The following is a 24,332-nucleotide window of genomic DNA, read 5'->3' as shown; positions in this document are numbered from 1 at the left end:
TGCCGCAACGCCGCAACGGACGCAACACGGCTTATAAGCCGCAACACGCAGCAACGGGCCGCAACCAGTGCCAGCGTCCGCGCTAGCACAGGCTGCCGCAACGCCGCAACAGCCGCAACACGGCTTATAAGCCGCAACACGCAGCAACGGGCCGCAACCAGTGCCAGCGTCCGCGCTAGCACAGGCTGCCGCAACGGCCGCAACACGGCTTATAAGCCGCAACACGCAGCAACGGGCCGCAACCAGTGCCAGCGTCCGCGCTAGCACAGGCTGCCGCAACGCCGCAACGGCCGCAACACGGCTTATAAGCCGCAACACGCAGCAACGGGCCGCAACCAGTGCCAGCGTCCGCGCTAGCACTGGCTGCCGCAACGCCGCAACGGACGCAACACGGCTTATAAGCCGCAACACGCAGCAACGGGCCGCAACCAGTGCCAGCGTCCGCGCTAGCACAGGCTGCCGCAACGCCGCAACAGCCGCAACACGGCTTATAAGCCGCAACACGCAGCAACGGGCCGCAACCAGTGCCAGCGTCCGCGCTAGCACAGGCTGGCGCAACGCCGCAACAGCCGCAACACGGCTTATAAGCCGCAACACGCAGCAACGGGCCGCAACCAGTGCCAGCGTCCGCGCTAGCACAGGCTGCCGCAACGCCGCAACGGCCGCAACACGGCTTATAAGCCGCAACACGCAGCAACGGGCCGCAACCAGTGCCTGCGTCAGCGCTAGCACAGGCTGGCGCAACGGCCGCAACACGGCTTATAAGCCGCAAGACGCAGCAACGGGCCGCAACCAGTGCCAGCGACAAAATAAGGAAGGTATGGAATAAGAAAGTGATGACGAAATGCGGAAGATGCGGGATAAGAAAAATATTCCGTTATATGGAAATTATATTTAACTTCTGGGGCGGAAAGACAGTTGGACAGACTTTCAAATTTTGTTGAATTCAAGGATTCAACAAAATCGCTACGGTCATTATATCGGCTATTCATCCTCTTTGAAGAACATGATACACACGATCACGAGGGGAATTCGTGCGAAATGCGGATGCGAATTTTGTATTCAGGTACTTTTTTGTCATGTTTCTCATTCTTTTTAATGCTCCAAGCTGAGGCTTCTGAAATACAGTTTATAGTCCGCACAGCCATGTCACCATTACAGTAACAAAAAGACAATTTCAACAGGATGTATTTGCCGCGTGAATCACGGGCGTTTTGGCTGCGACGGACGCCCTAGCCAGGAGCCAATACGTCTATAAAAGCACAAAGAGTATCGAATCGAGAATGAGCAGCATTAGCCAAGTAGGGAACCAAGTTTTCTTCTGCAAGACACGTGATAAAGTTTTGGCAAATAGTACGAGAGGCATCAGGAAATGAGTATTCCACAAATGACCTTGATTGCACCTCGGTACCGATTTATCAGTAGTACCTGGCGTCGTGGGAACGCTTCTTGTAGCAATAGCAAAGTGCCGCAGACCGAGTAATTTTATTGGATCCTGGTGTAACCGGAAAAATCGACGCCCAGGAATATGCAGTCCCGGAAGAACCGACCGTGTAGAAGATACAGTCCAGACGGTTCGCCCAATCGAGAAGTTTGCAAAACCCCGGCCGGGCAAAATTTAAGGCGGACGTATATTTTTTACCGCCTGACTGTTTTACCGCTGTGCAAGTAAAATTGTCCATCCGTCCCTTCATCCGTTCGAACGGTTTTGCCCGTGAAAACCACAGAAACAACAACTAAGACTGGGTCAAATTAGCGTGCGTGCAACTTCAGAAAATATTCGTTCAAGGGCAAATGTTATCAGCGCCCTGGAACAAATTAATTGTGAGTGGACGTGATGAAACTAGTCAAAAGAGGAGCTCAGTATTTGCCAAGCTGCGCATTTTTAAAGTGTTTGTGTAAATTACAAATGCTTCTGGGCTAGGTAAAGGAGTAGACATTGCAGTAGAGAACTAAGGAACATTTGATTAGGTTTAAACGTTAATTTTGATCTTCGTTTGAAACTGTGTACGAGCACAACGCGATAAACAGCTTTTTTATTTTAACTACGGAAAATCAATTTTATTGAACGTCACACATAAAAACGCAATGAAACGTTCACATGACCAAAGAAAGTTTATTTATGCTATCAAATTCCCAATCAGAAAAAGTTTTGTTTGCATAACGCAAACCTTGTGCCAGGCGCTATCAGAGCAGCAAAAGCTGCCTACTTTTCCTTGAAGGTGCGCATGGTACCGCCAACAGGCCGGCTATTGTCCGCTAAGCAGTCGGAAAGATAATCGTTTCGACGAACTGCCATTCGGTGAATGAAGAAAAACTGCCTGCTTTTGTTCATTGCATTCAGTTGCTTCTTGTACTTGGCTAGCCAAGAGAAAGTCTGTTCGGCAGCCATTGTATTTCGCTCAGTGGCAGTCGGATGGCTCTTTAAGTACAGACTGGGGTGGTATTTTTCTTTGCATTTGGAATCCTTGTGGTTCTGAATGTGTAACCCGTCGACGATTTTGGATACACGACTCCAGAGTTGGTCAAAAGGCTCGGGAAACGGCAAAGGTTCGGCTGCGGCCTTCAGTCGGTTGAGTTGACAGATGTTATCGTAACATATAAAGACTTTTTCCCATTCTTCCGGCGCGACGTCTTGCAACAACTCGTACAGCGCACCGACAATAAACAGGTACACCTGCCCAAGACTCTCGGCTCTAAAAGCAAACCCCGTGATGTTAGCAGTGGTTACGTTAAATATTTCATAGATTTTCGAGAAAAAATTTCAAAGCCGTTTTCGCAGATTTACTACTTCTTCTTAATGACAGCATTAATGCTGTTATGAGGAAATGCGCAACAACTGCAAAAACTGCTGTTCTCATCCTTTAATGAAGTGCAAACTGCAAGTTTACTGCCAACTGCATGCAAAATTGCTGGATGTAATTTTTTAAGCTTGCTGTAGCGGTAATTTACCGCTACAGCAAGCTTAGCCTGCAATATGATCAAGCTTGCAAAGCGATAGCGCGCAATTTTGAATTAATTTTTAATATTTTGGTGGGAACGGTGACTATCGACTTTTTCGTAAACAAACGTTGGAGATTTGTTTTAGATTCGCATACGTTCGTGCGCGCTCGATTGATTTTAAAACCGATCACAGGCACTACCGCGCGAAATATAACGTGCCTTCAATATCGTGAGACAGCGTACCTGTAGATGGGAGCGAAGCTGAAAATATGGCCAGTCGGGCCCACCAAAAACAGATAACCGCGACTGTACAGATGCCCGCGCTGGTTTTCCCCTTTGTCTTTCCTGCAGCCGAGATTCGGATCAAACTTCCGGCAGGTAATGTCTTCAGACCCAGCATTCACTTCCCCGCTTAAGATTGAATCGATGCTCATTTTTGCTTTAGTCTGTAATGCCCTGGAAACTCCTGCAACAATCAAAGTCTGGCAACACACATTAAACACTGTGCGCACCGCGCATAACGTGCACAGGTAATGTAAAAAAAGTTTGAAACCGAAAACCGTAGAAAATCAAGTTTGGTAACGGCAACGTGTTAACGGTAATTCGTTTTCCAAAGGCAAAGGCTTGTAGAGGCCGCGTGTTTTGAAACTTTAAATTGTTTTGATAACGGCTTTTCCAAAGAAAAGGCAAAAGTAAAGTTACAAACGGCAAACTGAAACGGCAAGTTAAATTGGACGGCAAAGGCAACGTTGGCTGACCCAGAGTAATGCACTGCTTGTGGCTAGCACTACAAGACTGAAGCGGACCCAGAAAATCTTGTACAAATATCTCAGTGATTCAGAGCAAACGGTCACTGTTTCTTTCATACTAAACAACCGGTCAACAGCTTCCAGTCTACCATGTGCGTTTTCGCCGTCATTTTGCAGGTTTTTAATGTTGATCACAGTTGCATTAATGTGTACAAGGGACATAAATTTTGATTTTACTCGTGCATCAGCTCTGCGGTATCCGGTTTCTTAACTAAGTGAGAGGAAAAAAACCGAAAGTTCGGGGCGACTGGTGGTTCACAATGTGCACACAAAATACGCAAAACAACGCGCGACATTTCTGTTGCACACATTTTAGCTGCAGCAAAAAATTTGTTTGGCCGCAGCTTTCTCTTCGATCTTTCCCTTGGCTCCATTTGTTTCGGTGCCGCTCGGGACCAGTTCGAGCTGCAGTCTCGAAAAAGTTATTCCTGGATTCCTAGCTCATATAATAAACCTTTTAGGACAGTCAGCACTATAAAATTCAGATTGAAAAATATCACTTAAGGAATTTTTTAGAAGGTCGCTATACAAGCCCTCTAAAGTCACGGCTTCCCTAACCCCGTTTTAACCGATTGGATGCGTATTACCACATCCAGCGTTTGAATCGTACCACAAGCACTCTGATCCGTAATCAAAAATTAAATTTTATAAGTACAAAATTCAAAGTAAAAAACAAAAATATTTTTAAATTTAATTTGCCGAACTATTCGAAACTGGTGCGAGGCAGGAATGCAACTGTAAACAGTCACCTATCGATAAAAACATTACCGGAGCAGCATTTACCAGATGCATGCTGTGCGTTAAATAGCCGAAGCGTTTGTGCGGTGAACTCAACCGCGGTTAACGACTGGTAAGTAAACTCCACGGATTTGCAACTAAGAAAAATTACTAAAAATACTCGCTTCCAGCTCAGATTAATACTCGTACCGTTTTGATGTACATGGTAACAGCTTTACCAACACGTAACAGAGAAATCGACGCTTGCAAATGAGCGTACCATACATTTCACCTTGGCAATAACAGTACTTGCCTGCCATATGGATTGTGATTCTATCGCTTTCTTTTCCATTTTCTTCTTCTTCTTCTTCTTCGAAAATGCGGTGTTTCAGACAGAACAGGGAATTGCCACATGGCGAGTGCATGCATACTTGAGGAAAGTTGATCAGAGAAATCCCTTTCACGATATTCTGGAAAAGCATGCTCTTAGATTTACGGTCACTAACATTTTGCTATCATAAAACTGATGCGCAACGGCAGCTTGCTGGATGAAAATTACTCGTAGGTCTTTGGATCATGAAACCATATTTTAGCTATCAGGTATAGCATGGTATTCGCAGATCACGAGCGAAAGCATCAATTGATGTACCGGATATCGTCTATAATAATGATGCTGTAATACGTAGCTTAAGAACAGCTATTTGAGCGGCAAGCAGGCCCATTTAAATGTGCTGAGTTTGCAGGATAGGTTCATACATCACCACCCACTTGCACTTCAGCTATACAGTGCCGAAATACGATTTTCCAAAGTCCATCCATAATAAACAGTTTTCCACACTGCTTGGCGACGCACTCATCAGAACAGCGGTGTTTGTACGTGCTTGTAAAGATTTCATCCATACGCTTTTCCAAATATTGCAGAACACTTCTCTGCTCCTCAAACTCGAAGTTGATCTTTTGTTCTCTGATGTCGCATTCAATTTCATGTCGCATAAAAATGGCAGCAACAGTTTTTCGTGAGAACACTGGAAAAGAAAAAAATTTTAAAAGGCTAAACGCCGTACATCTGTTGAGATTAATGTTTTAATCACATCAGATGCCTATGACTTACATTTATTCCAACCATACGTATGCTTCATTGTTTCCGCGATTCCATCGTAGGTGGCGTGATTAAAAAAATCTAAAGAATACTTACTAAGCAATAAAAGAATCTGCATACAGTGGTGTCGAAACATACATGTTATTCACGATTTCTTTAGCAAATTTCCTGCAGACGAAAATGTCCTGTGAGACATCAATAAATGACTGCTCCGTGTCGTAAAAACGATAGGTAGAATTTTGTCGGTTCGTCCATGTGCATGGAGAGTAGCGGGATTCACACCACCGGCATCTCAGTGTTACAGCTAACCCCTGAATAACCTTCCCAGCGCCGCCAAAGATTGTCACCTAATAAATGATCAAATTTCCTTAATAAAGATCTAACCAGGGCCCCGTCACCGGCTATAATTTAAGAAAACTGTGCTGTTGTCTATGGGAACTTTGGGCTAGGCTGAATGCAGTGTATAATTCCGCTAATACCGAACAATCTGTACGAGGTTAGTTTAATTTTATGTGCTCGTTCACCGTTTCTGGAGATGATGCAGTTTACACTTACGTTTTGCAGCAGAAATTGGATGTAATTTGTGGTATGTAGCAATTTTTTCAACCATTACGAGATCGAAGTTAAACGCGCGCACCGATCGCTCTCCGCAGAAACAAGCGGAACAGCGCGCGCTGCGTACCATTTGGAAACCCGTTTCACAAGCAGCTGGATTGTGAAATTTATGTATGCTTAAGCCTTTAAGAAACACATAAAAATTTTGGAGAAAAGCAGTTAAAGTTAAAGTGGGTTCGCACAGGTTGTTCAGTAACGTTAAAACGTATGATGCGGTACTGTACGTACTGTACTGTACTTGTAACTGTACGATCTTCAGCAGGCGTTTCGACAGGTACATCCTCATTGTAGCTCTGCTCAACGATTTCCGCCGGTGTATCATCGAAGTCAAACAGGTCCAGATGTCCAACGCATATATTATGGAGCAGACAGCAGACAAGTATTACGAGATTCACTGTGTTCATATCGCGATACGGAATGTGGAACATAATTGTCCACCTTCCTTTTAGCTGACCAAACGTTCGCTCCACACAACTCCGTTTACACGATATCATCCTATTGTAGTGTTTTTTGCTCCGGTCGAGTGTGCCATCGTCGCGAAATGGCGTAATCAGCTGCTGGCTGAAAGGGTACGCGCTGTCACCCAGCAACGTAGCGCTGGGGGGCAACCATTGCGACACTCCCGAATTCTTGTACACAGGTGCATCATGTACACGACCGGCAAACCCGAATACAGCGTGCAAAATTTCGCAAGATGGGGAAGCAACTGCCTAAATTTTAAACTAAGTTGAATTCAGGATAATATAAACTTGAAAATGTATTATTACTTTCTTTCAATTTGTGTTACGAGTACCTACTGTATGTATGTGTTGAAAATTTTTAGTATAATCGGTACCTGTAAGATAACGCTGTGTGCCATCGTCGCGAAATGGCGTAATCAGCTGCTGGCTGAAAGGGTACGCGCTGTCACCCAGCAACGTAGCGCTGGGGGGCAACCATTGCGACACTCCCGAATTCTTGTACACAGGTGCATCATGTACACGACCGGCAAACCCGAATACAGCGTGCAAAATTTCGCAAGATGGGGAAGCAACTGCCTAAATTTTAAACTAAGTTGAATTCAGGATAATATAAACTTGAAAATGTATTATTACTTTCCTTCAATTTGTGTTACGAGTACCTACTGTATGTATGTGTTGAAAATTTTTAGTATAATCGGTACCTGTAAGATAACGCTGTATCTCTGCTTCCGGTTATAGTAACCTTCTGGGCCCTCAGACGGGGCGTTAATATAAATATGCGAACCATCCACGGCGCCAATAATTTTTGGACACCAAACTGCACCTTTTTCACGAAAAGCAGTGCTGCAGTCTTCCGCATATTTTTCGACTTGGGCAGACGTAAGGGGTTGGTTTAATGAATCACCAAAACGTCCCTTCATAGCAATCAAAAATTTTGCAAAATATGCATAAGCAGTTGACCTCCCGATGCCAAAAACAGCAGAAACCACTGTGAAACTCGCACGATGTCCAAGAATGTATAAGGAAACTGCTACTGATAAAGTAATGCAGTTATTTGTGAACACCCAATCAGTCGCAGGCATGTCGATGGTAACTTCGGGATATATCAGTGGCGCCAGCTGTTCACATAAAACTTGAAAAGTGGACCGATCCAGTCGAAAGTGGCGGCGGAATTCTTGGTTGGGAAAACTAAAAATGTCATTATTGAAATAACCGTAGTGCAGTGGCTATCATTAAAGCGCCAACATCGCGCTCATTACTCTCTACGTGTGTCTTTTAGTGCACAATTTTGTCGTGAGCTTTGTAGATATACCGTCAGTATATATTAGCGAGTACCTTCTCGTGCAATTTATATAATAATTATTTGATGCCGTATAATTGGCACAAACCTCAGCATTTCGGTCACCGAATTGAAACGGCCTTTGCGATCAATTGGTGTTCGGATCCGTCGAAGTTCATCTGCAATGGACTCTTCTCCAAATATATCGTTAGTCACGACATCTTCGACAATTTCCGCGATATTTATTCCGTTTGTGCAAGTCATATTGGGATTCAGAAGTTCTGCCGTAGTGTTACATAACTTTGCAGTTTCGGCCGCCGACAATGCGGCAAGTTCGTATAAAGTGTTAACAATATTCATATTGTCAGATCGTGCGTACTATGAATTAGCAGAATGCCCGTTAATAATTTTAGGAATTGGAAAGTTGTGTGAAAGCGCAATCAAAAAGGTATCAACAACAATGTGAAATACGAGTATTGGAATTTTAGGACTACAAATCGTGCAACTGTTCAATCACACTGAAGCAGAAATGCCAGTTAATGATAATGTCCGTTTTCAAATTATGTGGAAATGGGTTACGGGCCAATACGGAGCCATTAATTAATTGTTTGGAATCTTTTCTATTGTAAAAGTCTTAAGATGAGCACAAAATAGGAACCTCAAGTGGTTCCTATACGTCTTAACCATTGTGTCTACGGAGCCGACCAAAAGGTACCTTTTGATAGCAAAGCACTGTTCAGGCCGTACATTGCTATCTACCAATTAAGAGCTAGGTAATTAACGTTAGCATAGGTGTACTGCGTGAACGCAATTTTGGGACCTAATGCAATTAGGCGGTTGTCCCCGGTTGAACTCAAATCTCGCTAAGCAATTAAGATAGATAGGTGTACGCCAGAACGGGCCCTTACACAGTATGCAATATATGGAACACACTTACACAGTGGACATTCATGCAACACACTTACACAGTACAGATAATGACCGCAGAGAGCAACGCCTCGAAAATGGGTAATCCCGTTGCTGGGCCGCTGCTGCTGTCTTTGTCCACCTCTTGTTTGATACTATTTCGACGGCTGCACAAGGTTCCAAGGTAGTAATGTGGTCGCTGAAAGGTTCCAAGACAGAAACCGGAGCTTGTCTCGGATGTTGCAATAAGGGTTGCGCGATTCCTGTTCTCATGGCCGTTCCACAATATCTCGATAATCAACACCATTCAAGCACGATTCAAAATTGTGGACACGATCCAAACAACGTGTCCGTCACTCCACACCACCAAGGAGATAGTTTGCCACAACTATCAGGAGGATTGACAGCTGTTACATAATTTATGGCAGAGCACAACAAATGGAAAGGTCACGACGGTATAAGACCGGCCGGTTTCGTAGTCTAATATGCGGTGTTTACGGAGATATGCATAAACGGCAACAAACGAGACGGCAATTCAAGTCAGGGATTTGTTGATGAAGGAAATCAGACTGTATGGCGGCAACTGTGCCAGAAAAGCGCAAAAACAGTGGTATAAAAGAGCAACAAGTGGAACGGTATATCAGATAACAGCATGTACGGGCATATCGCCCTTAACAATCAGAAAAAGGCTAGCGCACGCGAATATCGCTAAAAGAAATCTTTACGTGACACAGCAATGAAGCGATTGCGTGTCTGCAATTTTGGTCTAGCTGCTTAGGCAGATGTTGTTGACCAGAGAGAAATATGCCGCAGCGCACTGATAAAAAAGGATTTTGCGTAAAGTGCACAGTCGGTGGGGTGAAAGTAAACCCTGGGATATTCAGTACGGGAAATAGTAATGGGAGTTGGTACTGAGAATGAGATTGATTATGATATTCAAACATATTTATGGGAATGGTACAAGGTTGTTGTGGGAATGGGAGTGGGAAAAAGGATGGTGATAAGTAAGATAGTTATACATATTTGCAGATCTAGCGAAAGGTAGCTAGCTATAAGACGGACAGAGCGGAGGGTAGCTGCTCAGTTTAAGAAGGATTGGCCACCAATACGATATTCCCCGCTCATTCAGCTCTTTAGAATATGCAGGCATGTTTTTGAGTTGTTCCATCCTGCTATGAAATTAAAGATGGTAAGCAAAATAATCAGAAATCATCGCAGCAAAAAAGAACAAGTAACCTTGCTAACTTGCCCTGTTTTTAATCAAAAGATCACGAACGATTAGCAACGACAGCTGTCGGATGTGGATACTTCGAACGGTTTAAGGTTATTAATTGACAGCAGAACAAGCAGCAACCGAGAGAGAAAATTCCGTGAAATTAATTTTATAAGGGAGTTTTACACCTGGTAAGCAACTTAAGAAACAGAAACTTAAACTGTGCAAAATATGGGAAAACTCTAACCAGGGCACTTTTTCCGAGTCTAAATTTCAAAAATTCTAATATTTTGTAGAAATGTTGAATAATCCCCTAGTAAAAATAAATAAAATAAGTTTATCTGCAAAGGCGGATAGAGCCTGGCCAAACAATACTGGTTCCTGGTTCTGGTTCATGCAATCAGTTCAAACAACCTTACCGTCCAAAAAGGAACTAACGTTGTTTTTCGTTGCGGCAGCCTGTGTTTGCGCTGACACTGGCACTGGTTGCGGCCCGTTGCTGCATGTTGCGGCATATAAGCCGTGTTGCGGCTGTTGCGGCGTTGCGGCAGCCTGTTTCAGCGCTGACACTGGCACTGGTTGCGGCCCGTTGCTGCGTGTTGCGGCGTATAAGCCGTGTTGCGGCTGTTGCGGCGTTGCGGCACCCTGTTTCACCGCTGACGCTGGCACAGGTTGCGGCCCGTTGCTGCATGTTGCGGCTTATAAGCCGTGTTGCGGCTGTTGCGGCGTTGCGGCAGCCTGTTTCAGCGCTGACACTGGCACTGGTTGCGGCCCGTTGCTGCGTGTTGCGGCTTATAAGCCGTGTTGCGGCTGTTGCGGCAGCGTGTGCTAGCGCGGACGCTGGCACTGGTTGCGGCCCGTTGCTGCGTGTTGCGGCTTATAAGCCGTGTTGCGGCTGTTGCGGCGTTGCGGCAGCCTGTTTCAGCGCTGACGCTGGCACAGGTTGCGGCCCGTTGCTGCGTGTTGCGGCTTACAAGCCGTGTTGAGGCAGCAAGGTTTGACGTGCTATTTGCGTACATATTATATTGCTGTTGCGGTCGTTGCGGATTTTGGTCCGCAACGAGACAGTGACGGTTTAAACTGAACTTGGTACAGATTGAGCCACTTCTGTCAGCCACCAGCACAAACAGCAGCAATCCGGAAAACCAATCGAATACTACACAAATACGGGTAATTACATCAAATAATACACAAAATAAAAAAATCCAGCGGAAAAACGCGTATGTATATACGTATATTTTCTATATACATAGTTCTGTTACTGCTGTATCTGTATACGTACATTCCTGAATAATATTGTACACAATCACGAATGATGTTTTGATTGTTTTCCCATGAATAAAAGCGGCTCTGATCAAACTCAAGTTCAAAGTCGAACACTGTTACACACAGTGATCCGTTGCATAGCCAATATACTGTGCGATATCTCTGCTTTACTCTTTGCATTTGGATTACACCGGCGCCACACTGATCGCAAACGGAGTTTACTATAAAAGGTTGAACGCGTTTGAAAATATTCAGTAACTGGTCATATTCGATTTTAAAGTTGCCTTTTATTGTCTCGCTGTCTGCACATCACGTAGCCACCTTGCGGACAATCGGCCATAATTATACTAGCAGCCAAACTGTATGTTTCTAACATCCGCCTGCGCTCGTTCAGCCGCACCATCGCAGTGTTCACGGAAAACTGTAGACTACAAAATTTACACAGTCGGATGCCGGTCTTTATTCCATCCCTTTTGTGGCGTGGATAGGAGTTATTCCGCAGCCGAACCGGTAAGCGCCGCATTAACCAATTCATCGTGTTAATCCGTTTCGACGGGAAATCCTCGACAATCCCCGGCTTAGGCCAATAGCCTTTCGATCCGAGCTCAGATCGACAGGCTGTTGACCTGATACCTGGGGGATGTTGATGCCGGAACTGGAAGACGATACGCGTACTGGATGGCGGCGTAATGCAGCGTCCCATAATTCGCATCATAAAGAATGTCATTGACGGCTGCTTCAGGAAGCTGTTCTCGTGAACTCCATCCAGCCAGTTATTGCTGCTGATAGTGGTGGGTCTATCCCGATTCGGACAACTGTATTCCCATCGCCCGGCATCATACAGCACGAGGTCCTAAAAATCAGTCCGACTGCATGATCTCATGCTGGATTATGCCGGGCGGACCGCACTCCGATGGCTGCTTCCCTGTCAAATGGACGTAACGGCCGGCAATGCGGGTTATCCGTTGGACAAATGGTTGCCATTTCTCCGCTGTTACACTTTACCAAACGACACCTGTGGCGTAGTGCAGTGGCACTGATGTCACGAGAATATTGTGTCCGCTGTGATCTCTACAGTATGTGGTGTGTTGTCCAGCATGGCAACTGCGGTTGCAGTGTGCCACTGTTGTCCTGATGACAACGATCAGTTGGTTGTTTGCGCCCTCAGTGGCGGTTCATAGTAAATACATTATGCCGCCACTTCAGGTCGTGACGGACCATTGAATGGCGTCGCAGTAATGTACTATTACGCCATGCAACGGCGTTCAAGAGCGTTTTCTATCGATTCGTAAATATAAAGGAAATGTAAATAGCTACGGTATGGTATTTGACTACTTCGCTTTGACCATTATTTCGAACGGTTGCACTGTACGAATCACCCAACACACACATTTACCCTGTTGGTATCAGCGCATTCAATCAGCTTACATGCTACTCTGTACACCGCATGCTACATGCTGCAGCGGTGCAGCCTACGTGACTATAGCCGCATTTCAGTTAGCCTTTAGCCTGTTCAAGTAGTCGCCCGCTAGAGTGGCTGTGAATTTGGCCGAGTGTTAGAGATATTGTTTCGTACAGTGCAACCGTTCGAAATAATGGTCAAAGCAAAGTATCATTCGAGTCTGTATCTGCAAATTCTCCTCAAAAGTTAGCTGCGTACTGAATTCGTGTCCGGCATACGGGATAATATAATTATCTTGCCTGGTAAACGTCCGGATAGCACTTTTCTTGGAGGATATTCCTGTACCCATTTCATTGGCCTATTTCGGATTGCATACGGTAGAGGCTCCGCACATAGAATCGCACGGCGTCAGATAAGCAGTGCGTTGGCAGAATGAAAACTGCTTCAGATCTTGATTACACTTTGGTCACGTACAGCAACGCAGCAACGAAAAAATTAGTCGAGACGAGTGCGCGCGAGGACGTGACCACCCTGCTAACGGTCGGCGGTCTGAGTGCTCAAAAAAGATCCACGGGCAGCATAAGCTGGCCTGCCATTCACTCATGTGTCTGAGCCGTTGCAAGCATCCGCGTAAGGCAGATAGTTTTTACGCGTCACCGCACGACGCTAGGTTACAGCTGCTAACGTCGCGAACGGAAGTAAAACAACCCGAAACCGAAGGTTCCATATGGAACCGGAGCCGAATGGAACACAAACCGTGCAATCTGAAATAAGCTACGGCGTTACGTTCATTATAAGTTGACATTCCTGTATAAGTGTAAAATGAGCATGTCGCTCTTGCCGTACTGTCATGTAAAAAATATGGAAGGCAAGTTCAGAATGCATTGCAGTCATTTCCTTACTTATTTAAGATAAGGAATGAGTTAAGGTAAGGAAAGGTAAGAAAGCTAACTCTGTGTCAAGATATTCATCGTAATGTTCGTTTTCATGCAAAAATTAAAGGGAATCGGTTCATATTGAGTCTTGTGGTACAGCTCCGTGTGTTTGAAATTGTGCAATTTTATTTCATCGATTTCTATCCTGCCGGATAAACGCGCATATACGGTTTTCATGCAACTGTATACAAATAATTTGGATATAGAATGTCATGAAACAATAAAGAAAAGTGTCTGGGAGCGTGCGAAAGCGGACGTATTCGTAATTCGTACATGTGCGCGAGTTGTACCATCTACCGGCACACTTCCCTTTCGTAACACGCAAGCCAAACAATCATTTCCATTGAGATGTGCGAAATTTTTCAGTACGAGTCAACTACATATGTAAAATTAGCTATCCCAAGTCCCAACTTAGTAATATATATCAACTACTTCGTGACCTTGTGGCCTACTACTTCTCTTCTTCGGAGAGCGTGATGCAGGTTCATTCGAGAGTGCTCGTTTTCGAGCTTGATTACTTAAGAAACAGTCACTCAACCTCTCAACCACCGCACTCTCTTATAAAGTGCTTATTGTACTGCACATAATTATATCAATTCTTATAATACATAATTACAGCAACCTCTTCGAACGCATTCTTTAGTTACGAGTAGTTGTCGTTTATCGACTTGATGACTTGCTTAGTCATAACGGTTTTCTTTCTCACCATTTTACCTGAAGGCAAATGATCAGGAGAATGACACGTGTTAACACCCTTAGATCCTTTTGGTTTTGACTAGCTAGTCAAAAGCTTGAAAACAGGTGCCTCTATAACCTGTTTTCAAGCATATACCTCTTATCTTTCGCTTTAGCTGCTATTAACTTCGAGCAGGACGTTGCTGAGCTGAACTTTCTCACCCCGGTAGCCCTTAAACTGAGTTCCATTAAAACAAATTTTCTTTTAGAAATCCAGATTTACCCCGAATCTTGGGTTGTCGCCAAAGAAGCTCAATAATGCTATGTAAAGTAAAAATTTGGCAGACAGAGCATATGTAAATAGCAGCATTTAAATAAAAAATTAAAGGTTTCTTGCTCAGCGTCTTCAAGGAGACGGCGAAAAGTGAAAAATATACATAATTATACAAAAGTTGCGCTTAATGTTTTAAGGTTCGGTATTATACATAGTACATGATCATTGTACAGTCTAATAATAATTACTTGCTTTATTTTATGGGATTCGGTAACAAAGGGCACATCTGCGGCAGTTTCCTCCAATTTCTTTCTTTTATGCCCCACAAGATTTGCTGACATTTAATCATAATAGGAGCGTCCCGATCCCCGTGACGGTGTCCGTGCAGAAATCCCAATGCGTACATAATATCCTGTGGGATGCTTCCAGATGACGTTAGAAATTGCGAGTGCATCGTCAGTGATAAACTGACAATGCATTCGCGATGCTGGACGTCATCTAGATGCCGGACGTTTATTGTTTATTGTTTATTGTAAATGGAGGCAGGTAACCCATTAAATACTAGGATCGAAATCTAGCGTGGGAATCTAAACCTGGCTAAAACAGTAATAAAAATCAGGTTTATGAAATTTCAGCAAAAGCCACTCGAAAAACAGTATGTAGAAAACGAAGGTCATCAGTTAAGCAATGCTAACAAGCCTCAATGCATTACGAAAAACAGCAAGAGAACTGCTAGTGAGAATGTCACTCCCGGCCTCAATTAGCTGGCTCCTAACATTGTTCAGCCTCCAAGCGAGCGTAGATTTTCCGGTTCGTGTAGATCCTTCCGCTTCGATGAACGTGCGGTTTCCATTTCGAAGGTCATACGGTTTGGACGACTGCCTCACTACGATCATCTCGGTGAGATAGCGGGGAAGCTGGAACTTTTCGGGATGCAGAATTTTGTAAAGCCAAGTTGCTTCCTGTTGTTTCCATCGTTTAAACAATGGCGCAATACCATACTGTTCCATTAGTTGATTGGCCGATATTCCCCAATAATTGGCGATAGCTCGAACGGCTTTTCTTTGGACGATTGCCAATGGTTCCAGCGTGGACTCAGGCGCACCGCTCCATACAATTGAGCAACGGTCCAGATGTGTCTGGACAAATGCGTGGTAAAGTCCAAGGCGTTGGGCTACTGGCAGGGCGTCCTTTACACTGTTTATCAAGGCGAGTCCATGATAAGCACTTTTTTGGACTTTTTTAATTTGGTCGGTCCATTTCAAATGCTTGTCAATTATCACCCCCAGGTATTCCACTGATTCTTCCGGTTCTAACTTATGCCCGTTCAAATCAACCGATGCGACACTCTTATCCCGGCTGTACGCGGAGGAAATCAAAAGCAACTTGGACTTTTTTCGTTGACAACCAAACGATTTACATTAAGCCACTCGCAAATTACTGGAAGTACGTGTACTGCAGTTATTTTGTTTGCTGCTCCGTCGACGTAATTAACATATTTCTTGGTAAACTCAAAAACTTTATTTTTAAACAAATCGATATGCGTCGCTTTCCAGTCTCAAAAACTCGCCGTGCGATGCTGCGGTTTCTTTAACATGGATAAGCTGCAACTGTTTTACAAACGCGGTGATCGGAGATATCAGTGTCTGCTGCTAAGCACGGCAAATACGAGCTGGTTGGTCTGCATAGAATGTGGTCGATCTTCGACTGGGATACGTTCAGGATATTATCGGGTTTTTTCAAGTACTGCGCTACTCGAGTATACCCGATTACATTATCTGCGAGCAAAAACTCTTCAATAAAATCGACGGACAATTTGTAGAAAGGGCTTTTAGAATTAGGAGAAATATCGATATTAAAATCGCCCATAATAACATGGTCGTAATCAGGGTACTTCACTAAGACCTCCCGCAAATGATCAAACAGCATGTGGGTCTCTGACGTATTACTCTCTGGCTGACGGTATACAATACCCAAGATGATTTTCCGACCAGAAATACGCAACTTTAACCACAAACACTCAAAGCCCTTAGCCTGAAAGTTTGCTTTTATACGAACGGCGCTAATGAAGTAGGAGATATAGCAGATGATTCCTCCACCGCGCTGCTTCCCGTGAATATCAGATCGGTCGGTTCGAAACAAACCGTAGTCCGGAATAGATTAGACGGCCGGCAAGGCGTCCAACGTCCGCTTTGTCGGTGTGTTTAGACAGTATTTCCATGCCGCGACAACCTGCTACAGCCAGCAGTTACTCTCATAAGGAAACTCTCATAAGCCGCGGACAGCCGGCACATTTAAAACGTCATTTTAGTTAGTGTGTACCAGCGCTGTAATACACCATAATGTACGTAGATAGACAAAAACGGTTTAAACGTCTAGAAAACCAAAAACAGTGCGACCGCATTCAGCTGTACCAAAGTATGCAGAGGTCTGTATGCATATCGTTCATTTGTGTGTTTGTGCGTTGGTCAGGTCACGTGATGATAGCCGCCGAATGCAACAGATTAGTCATTAGTGTCAGCAGTGCACTGGCAATAACGTAGTCATAAATTTCAGGCTGCCCGTTATTATGGAGCACGTACAGTGCGATCTAGGTAAAGCGCTTTGAAGTGCTGAGTCATGTAGAGCTTGAATCCGTCTTTTGGTCAAAGAATACGCATCAGTGGCGGTTGCCTCTAATGTCTCACCGAGCAGTTCCACATTCAAAAAATGAAATACTCCTTGAAGTTCATACTACTATTCGGCATTTTTAATAGCTCGGCTCATTGTTGAAACATCTGTACCACCACCGACTGTATCTGTGAAGTATGCGGAAAAAAACTGAATTTTGAACGTCATGAAATACCAAATTGTTGCACGCCATTGATGCATCACATATTTGCATTAAGCGGGATGTTTGAAAAGCGCCAAAGATTACTGCTCTTTACCGTTTAATCGTTAAACTTTAAAGTGCAATCCGTACACCTTCAAATACTGTGGATTATTACCGTGAAAAGTTACCAGTCCAGTTCAAGCCATCATACGAGTATTTGTCAAGTTCACAGATTATTTTAATTTATTAGATATACCGCTCGGCAATTGTTGGCCAAATGTTGATACTAGTTAATTATTTAATTAGCTAACTAGTAATTTTTTTGCACCTATCAGTGACGCAGTCACGCATGGTAGTACTATGTAGAAACTAAAAGTTTAGTTGGTCAGAAACTTATGCACATGCAACTGCTACGAAACACTGCGACCACCTCGTTAATGAGCAATCATAATTATAGCAATTTACCAGCTTGCGTGGAAGCATGACATGGTGGAAGTACGCATAATAAACATTTAATCAACAACATAATAACTAAGATAGTTAGACTAATACTACAGAAGAATAAGACTAGAATAATACTAATAGTATTCAGTATAAATTATTATGATGCTAGAATTACTAAGTACAATACTATAATTACAATGCTAGCTAGAGTACAATACTATAACTATTATTTTATTAATTAGTGAAATTTTAACTGTAAAGTAGTGTGCCCGCGCTTGCACTTTTTGTTGTTTTGGCGGCTATTGCCCAATAAACGTATTATTAGTGAAATTGTTAAGATTATTGTTAATTAATATTGTACATAATGTACGGAGCCTGGATATACAATGGTGCTTAATACCGCTTCTTACACTGCAAACGCGGCGCTCTAACGGGCTTATACGAGACTAAGTACATGCTTTCAAAACTTTCAAAAATCGCGATCCCAAAAAAAGATTTTCATAAACCGTTATGCCATTTCTGCTTCTTATGACCCACGTTTGAGTTTTTCGCCACACAAGAAATTTCCTTCCTTTTTTGACCATCGACATTTTTTCCTCTTTCTCACAAAAAAAAACATTCCTTCCTCTTTTTGACCAAAATAATTACTTCCTTTATTTATTCCTTCCTCTTTTTAACCTTGGCCGAGTGTCATCGCTGAGACTGGCCGCCACGAAGGAGACGGATAAAGCAGTGTTGTTGGTCGCTTTACAGCGTGACTCCGGCGTGGATCAACGCACTGCCGGCACCTAATCTTCGGACTTTCTGGTGGGATGATGACGTCAGAGTTGGCGTTGCTTTTCGATTCGGGCTTCCCGTGGTAGAGGAGCACGAATGCGTTCATTGTGGAAGCCAAGTGGAGGTAAACAGCCACCACGGTTTGTCATGTTCGAGCAGTAAGGGAAGATGGTCGCGACATGTTGAGCTTAACCATGAGACGAAGCGTGTTATGGAGATCGCCGGCTATCCCTGTCAAATGGAACCGTCTGGTTTGTGTGATCGCAGTAACTCGCGGCCTGATGGTATGACTTTGGTTCCTGTACGCGATGGTAAAGCAGTTGTGTGGGATTCTACCTGCTGGGACACTGTAGCTGTGTCTCACGTACCCGCTAGCTCGATGAAAGCCGGAAGCGTAGCACAGCTGGCTGAAGACTGCAAACGCCGGAAATACGTCATCATCGAAAGAATGGAATATTTCTTTTATTCCTTGGCAGTCGAGACGTTCGGGATTTTTGGAACGGTTTTTGCCGAACTGATCCGATTCGCCGGCCGGAAGATCCGCGAATTCACCTACGGCCTTTTTGAAACAGCGTTTAAGCCTAGCGGTAGTCGGAGGGAATGCAGCAGCAGTGTTGGGCACATTGGATACACGCCCGAAGATCACGAATGATAGTAATGACTTTGGCTGTTTTTTTGACATTTAAATTTTGATCATTTTGATTAGTTTTCATCTGCGCACGCGTGTAGCACTATGTACTGGCTGCTGCCGAAATAAAGTTTTGAATCATAATTTCTTATTATTAATGAAGCTGTTTTCAACACGCTTACACGTGTTTCTGAATTGAATTGTTAGTAAAATTATTTATTACAGTTGATCTATTAATTTTTCTACTCTGTAGAAATATACTGTCACTCTGTCAGTGAAACGGAGGCTTTCTCGATTTCTGGTATTTGTTGCAGTTATATGGTTACTTTATTTAGCATGAGTGCAATTAAGTTCCGTTCATCTTTTTATTAAAAACAGCATCAGTGATTAGAATGCTTGCAGGAGTGCTAAAATACATAGTTGAAGCCGTCGAAGCGCAAATAAAACGGCTCTTTGTTCACATCGATAACCGAAGCGGACTGCAGAGCTCGAACGGTTCATACAGCCAACACACCACTTTCATGGGTGTTAATTTTATAGACACTTTGCTTTATTCAGCGGACCAGCGAGTTCCTTGCTTGTATTACGCCGCCATTAATAACGCCAAACAGGTAACGATGGCGGGAGAAAGGAGCGGGTTGGCGGCAGCAGTGCCGTACCACCCGGAGAAGGAGTTATCCTGCCACCATACAACCGGCTGCTGCAGCTGTGGGTCGTATGACCCGTTTGGAAGCAAATAGAAGGAAGCTGTGAAGGTTTTCACGTCGACGTCGAGCTCCGGTGTATTTGTCCTAGAGGAATCAAGGGATCTCAACGGGCCCTCAAAACGATTGCATTTGTATGCAATCTGTAGCTTGGCCACATCCCAGGAACTGAGACCGCGCCGCTGACCCATCCAACGCGTTAGTAAAGTTGTTCTTGGCACGATAGCTGGCCGGTCTGGGCTGATGGACACTTCTGGGCCGTAGTGCATTACGGACTCTAGATCGTATGGAAGACCAAAAGTCTCCATTTCTCGCAGCTTTACCCAGTTTCTGGGATCGATACCCGGCACTATGTTGCTGGCGTTAACTGTCACATAGTCATCGCGATCCGGGCGACTGTGCTCATGCAGGAAGCCCAGGGCGTGGAGGATCTCGTGCTGGATGATGCCTGTAGCCTTCAAGCATAGCGGGTGCATAACGACGCTAGTGACACGACCGCGAGTGCGACCGACGTCCGCCATACAGCTATTAACAGTTCAGATTGGAATTGAACAATTGCAAATAATTTTCAAATCGGTTTACCTGGGTTGCACTCCCTTTCTACCTTTAAAAAAGATGTACTCAGTCTCATTTGTTCGGGGTTTAAACGTCAGGCAGTCTCCAGTTCGCCATTCGATGGCTTCCAGCGCATCTTTAATAGAATCTCGCTCTCCTTGATCTGAAATGGAATGACGGTTTAGCTTTCGAATTGATTGCTTAATTGCTTTAGAGACATGCAGAAGTGCAGGCGAAAATACTCGTAGCAGATTTCGGGTGTTTTGTGTACATAAAACTGTACCTCAGTGTTATCCTTTTTGCGATATTGTGACGCACTGACTTAGTAACTACAGTTCTAATTAGTAATTCCCCCATGTCGTTTACGGTCTATATAAGCGACACGGGGGTATTAAGAGCACAAAACATCCGAAGAATTTGAAACTTAACACCCACCCGACTTTATTAAAAATCCAAACCAGTTGATATGTGTAAATTTTATACGTGAAACCCCTGTTATCAGTGTGGATCTGCAGTAGAAATTTTAGATGAATTTCGTTTGGCCGTTTTTGTGTATTCAGCGGAACTCGAACTGCGCTGGGTAGAAGAATGCACATAATGCTGCATGCAGCCACGTTAAAGAACATTACTAGACTTTAATATCAAATTAATGGTGGTATTAACTATTTCTTTAATTATTCTCTTTAAAACTCTCGTACTTGTTGAGTTCTGAATGCTAAAGTCGACACGCCAGTAGAATGTTTTGCCGGCCGGAACATTTTTGTGCAATAAAGACGCCGGCCGAATTCTTGGTGGCTTCAATGGCCATAAGACTTTACAAAATTCCAGTCCACCGAAATTTATTGAACGGTTGTTAAAAATCATTCTGGTTCTTGAAATTAATTTTTTACCAAATTTCAGCTGTCGGCTAGGGCGCAGTGCTAAAAAGGGTGCTTATAAAAAACCGGGTGCAAAAAGGAGTGGCTATAAAAAACGGGGTTGAAAAGGGGGGGCCTTAGTAATTTCTTCTTTTCCTTTATTATTACAACTATATTTACAACTGCAGCTTTTAAGAGCTACATTTTATGTTTAAATTGATTTTCATCTTAAGTGGTATAGCCGCGAGGCTGTTCTTTGATAGGTTGATGGCTGTTGCGAAATAAAAACATTCTCTTTTACATAGTTTTTATTAGTACTCTTCCCTGCTGAGTTATTTCGATAACGCTATTATTAGGAAACTGGTGGCTTGCACTAAAAGACCGAAGCGAAGCAGTGAAACAACTGTTTGCTGAGTTTGTCTTGAAACTTTCTAAAATAAATTTTTCATTCAAAAAATAATTTTTCTTTTTTATTTAATATTTTTGGGTGTGTTTTTTCATATTTTTTTTTAAAAATGATTGAGGCGTGACCGACATGACCGACGTGCCCGACAAAATTCCTGTTTTCTTGAACATAAGGGATCTTCGCTTCGCTTCGGCCGATTATGTACATAAGTACATGTAAGATGTGGACGCGTGAGAGTATGATTGAGTGGATTCCCTGGTAAGCGGCACAGAGTAATTAGGAGACTTCCGTTATCAAGATTAAAGCAGGAACATCACTTAACTGTCAAAAGGCAGGAAGCTGCATACCACGAAGTCGGTTATTAAACCTACTTCTGTAACCACTTACTGAAATTATGAAAATCATAGGGAATATGGCTAGGGTTCGGCCAGTATACCTCGGGCCCAGATTTCCCGTTAATTGTACAGAATTAAGGAAGCGGCCCTCGTCGTCCTCCCATGTCCAAATAATGTCATTCGATAAAGCCAGTATGTCGTCTGGACCACACATACAAAACACTTTCAGTAATATGATACAATAATACAGTGCAAGTTAAGGATTATACAAACGTATGGTCATTCACTGAAGAAGTTCCTCAGATCTCCTTAAAAATTCTGTTGTGTAAGCACATACAGTAATTATGGAGCCGAATCTGGACTAACGGTAATTTTCAGAAATTTTTCAAATATTTAAAGAAAGTTCCGAAAATTCTCAAAGTTGTATTGAAATTGTACATATACACACACCAGTCTCTAAACGATGCGGCTAACTCGGCGTATAGGAAAACTACAGATTGTAAAGAATTATATTCGCAAAACTGCTTCGAAAGGCGTGACATGCGAAAGTCAGATACTCGCCGCTTGACCACGGCTGGTATGGTGCCATCACTGGCACCGTGCCATTAATTTTTACTTGCTGCCGCTGGTAAGCTTAAAAAGGACCCGACTACAAATTTACAGTATGATGCATTATCTTACCAGAGTTAGAACGTGCTCCTTGTAGCACCAAGACGCATGCAAACAGCAGACTAGCGTGTGAATACATTTTGCAGACTTGGAGAACTGTCACAGCAAACTGCACTCAGCCAGGATTTAAAGTGGAATGCCAGATTTTCACTTTGGTCGGAAATAGGCTACAGCTACCTGCTCTGACCCGAATTAAACTGAAATATATTAAACGGCTTGGATTTTGCGGACACTGTGTACTTCGAAGCGCAGTAGGATTCAGTAATTACGATTGGAGGTTATTACAGTTACAATATATACTGGAGCTAGCGTGATTCGAATTTCTACATGGTACTAGTTACAGGTAGTAAGTTTAAAGCTGCACCATTTGAGCGTTGGAGAACTTGTACATTGAAGAACTTTTCACATACATTCACTTCTTTTGTTCTGCGGCTTTGTGCCTTGTGCATGACACGCTTTATGTTGGTCTAGACTGCGGCAATTCTGAGACGTGTTGCACGCCATTGCACGGTGTTTAACGGATTACAGTGAGTGACTTGCCTAGCACAAGACATGCATTTTGTGAATAAATATAATAAGTGAAATAGTGCCCGTTTTCGGGCTTGGCTTCTCAATAAATATAGTCACTCAACCCATCAATTACTACACCACTTTAAAAAGTTCGTGTCTCTGTAGCCATCATAATTACAGCAGCCGCTTCGCGCTTGTTTTGCAAGTTGTCATTCATCGCCTTAATGACTTCATGGTTTTCTTTCTCACTGTCTGACATGAAACCAGCAAATGATCAGGGAAAATGGCTAATGTCATATCTTCTGGACTGCCACCTGTTTTCAAGCCTAGCTACTATCTGTCGCTTTAGCTGTTATGCTAGGAAAATGCACCGACTGGTGCATTGGCAGACCGAAGCGCAGCTCTTGCCAGTGCACCACTGTATCTTAGAAATGTTATAGAAAACCTTAACAACAACTCTCTGGCCAGTGTGCATTAAACACTGTTCAAAGGGCGCTCCCAAAGTATTTTCTTTATGTTTTCGGTCTCCCCTCGCAACCTCGTTCTGCTTTTCTTACCCATATTTTTCGCCATATGTTTTACTAAAGCCATTCAATAAATATTCAACGAGATAAGTTGGGCGCTTTCTTACATCCAGTCCTATTGGCTTCTCGCAGTAAGTTTAAGTCCATATTTTAGCAAAATTTACGCATAAATAAAGTGCACTGGAGTCGGCCAAAGATACAGCCTTTGTTGTCTAAAGTTCCAAAAGGCATGAAACCGGAAATCAGCAAGAAACGTTACGTCTCGTGTAAAAAATCAGACATCCGTACTTTATGTTGGAGAGTTTGGTAACAAATTGGCGTTAAGATAATAACATGGATGCCAATGCCATTACCATTCGGTGTCATCTCATCAGTAATCATGGAAAGCGTTGAGAAGCAGGGAAATGGTAATAAAACAATTACTGTTTGGGGAGGACAGTGGTTAGGATGTCCGAACCAGCACCAGTAAACAATTTTTATCTAAGCAGGTTTTCCTCAATGTATCTTTTTATTGTCT

General features: G+C 43.5%; 2 protein-coding genes and 1 long non-coding RNA gene across 10 annotated transcripts; all 3 read right to left on the bottom strand.

Annotated features, from left to right (window-relative positions):
* Positions 1-1,979: 1,979 nt before the first annotated feature.
* LOC129593153 (uncharacterized) lies at positions 1,980-11,245 on the bottom strand. Of its 8 annotated transcripts, none has more exons than XR_008691069.1 (10): positions 10,462-11,245; positions 8,889-10,001; positions 8,033-8,204; positions 7,346-7,832; positions 7,019-7,220; positions 6,412-6,893; positions 5,707-5,915; positions 5,581-5,649; positions 5,238-5,494; positions 4,788-4,939 (listed from the first exon to the last, which is right to left on the bottom strand). XR_008691069.1 is itself a non-coding variant. In XM_055489354.1 (7 exons), exons 3-7 carry the CDS (start codon positions 5,606-5,608, stop codon positions 2,207-2,209), a joined length of 1,167 nt encoding a protein of 388 aa, XP_055345329.1. In that variant the 5' UTR covers positions 5,609-5,649; positions 5,707-5,915; positions 6,412-6,827; the 3' UTR covers positions 1,980-2,206. The 8 variants fall into 8 exon arrangements, 3 of the variants coding, with proteins under 3 accessions (XP_055345329.1, XP_055345330.1, XP_055345331.1); XR_008691065.1 differs by having other exon boundaries at positions 8,033-8,102; XR_008691067.1 differs by having other exon boundaries at positions 8,033-8,102; positions 8,889-9,412.
* Positions 11,246-19,838: 8,593 nt separating this feature from the next.
* On the bottom strand, positions 19,839-20,480 carry LOC129593192 (astacin-like metalloendopeptidase). The gene has a single exon (XM_055489400.1). The coding sequence runs from the start codon at positions 20,478-20,480 to the stop codon at positions 19,839-19,841; it is 642 nt and encodes a 213-aa protein (XP_055345375.1).
* An 88-nt stretch (positions 20,481-20,568) lies between these two features.
* LOC129593228 (uncharacterized) lies at positions 20,569-23,111 on the bottom strand. Its single transcript, XR_008691072.1, has 3 exons — positions 22,794-23,111; positions 22,165-22,313; positions 20,569-20,677 (listed from the first exon to the last, which is right to left on the bottom strand). It is a non-coding gene; the product is annotated as an uncharacterized LOC129593228 (long non-coding RNA).
* Positions 23,112-24,332: the final 1,221 nt, after the last annotated feature.

This window comes from Paramacrobiotus metropolitanus, unplaced genomic scaffold (genome assembly GCF_019649055.1).
Source record: "Paramacrobiotus metropolitanus isolate TYO unplaced genomic scaffold, Prichtersi_v1.0 Parri_scaffold0000060, whole genome shotgun sequence".
NCBI classification, from domain to species: Eukaryota; Metazoa; Tardigrada; class Eutardigrada; order Parachela; family Macrobiotidae; genus Paramacrobiotus; species Paramacrobiotus metropolitanus.
The sequence above is the reverse complement of the archived record's forward strand: the minus strand, read 5'-3'. Positions and strand labels throughout refer to the sequence as shown.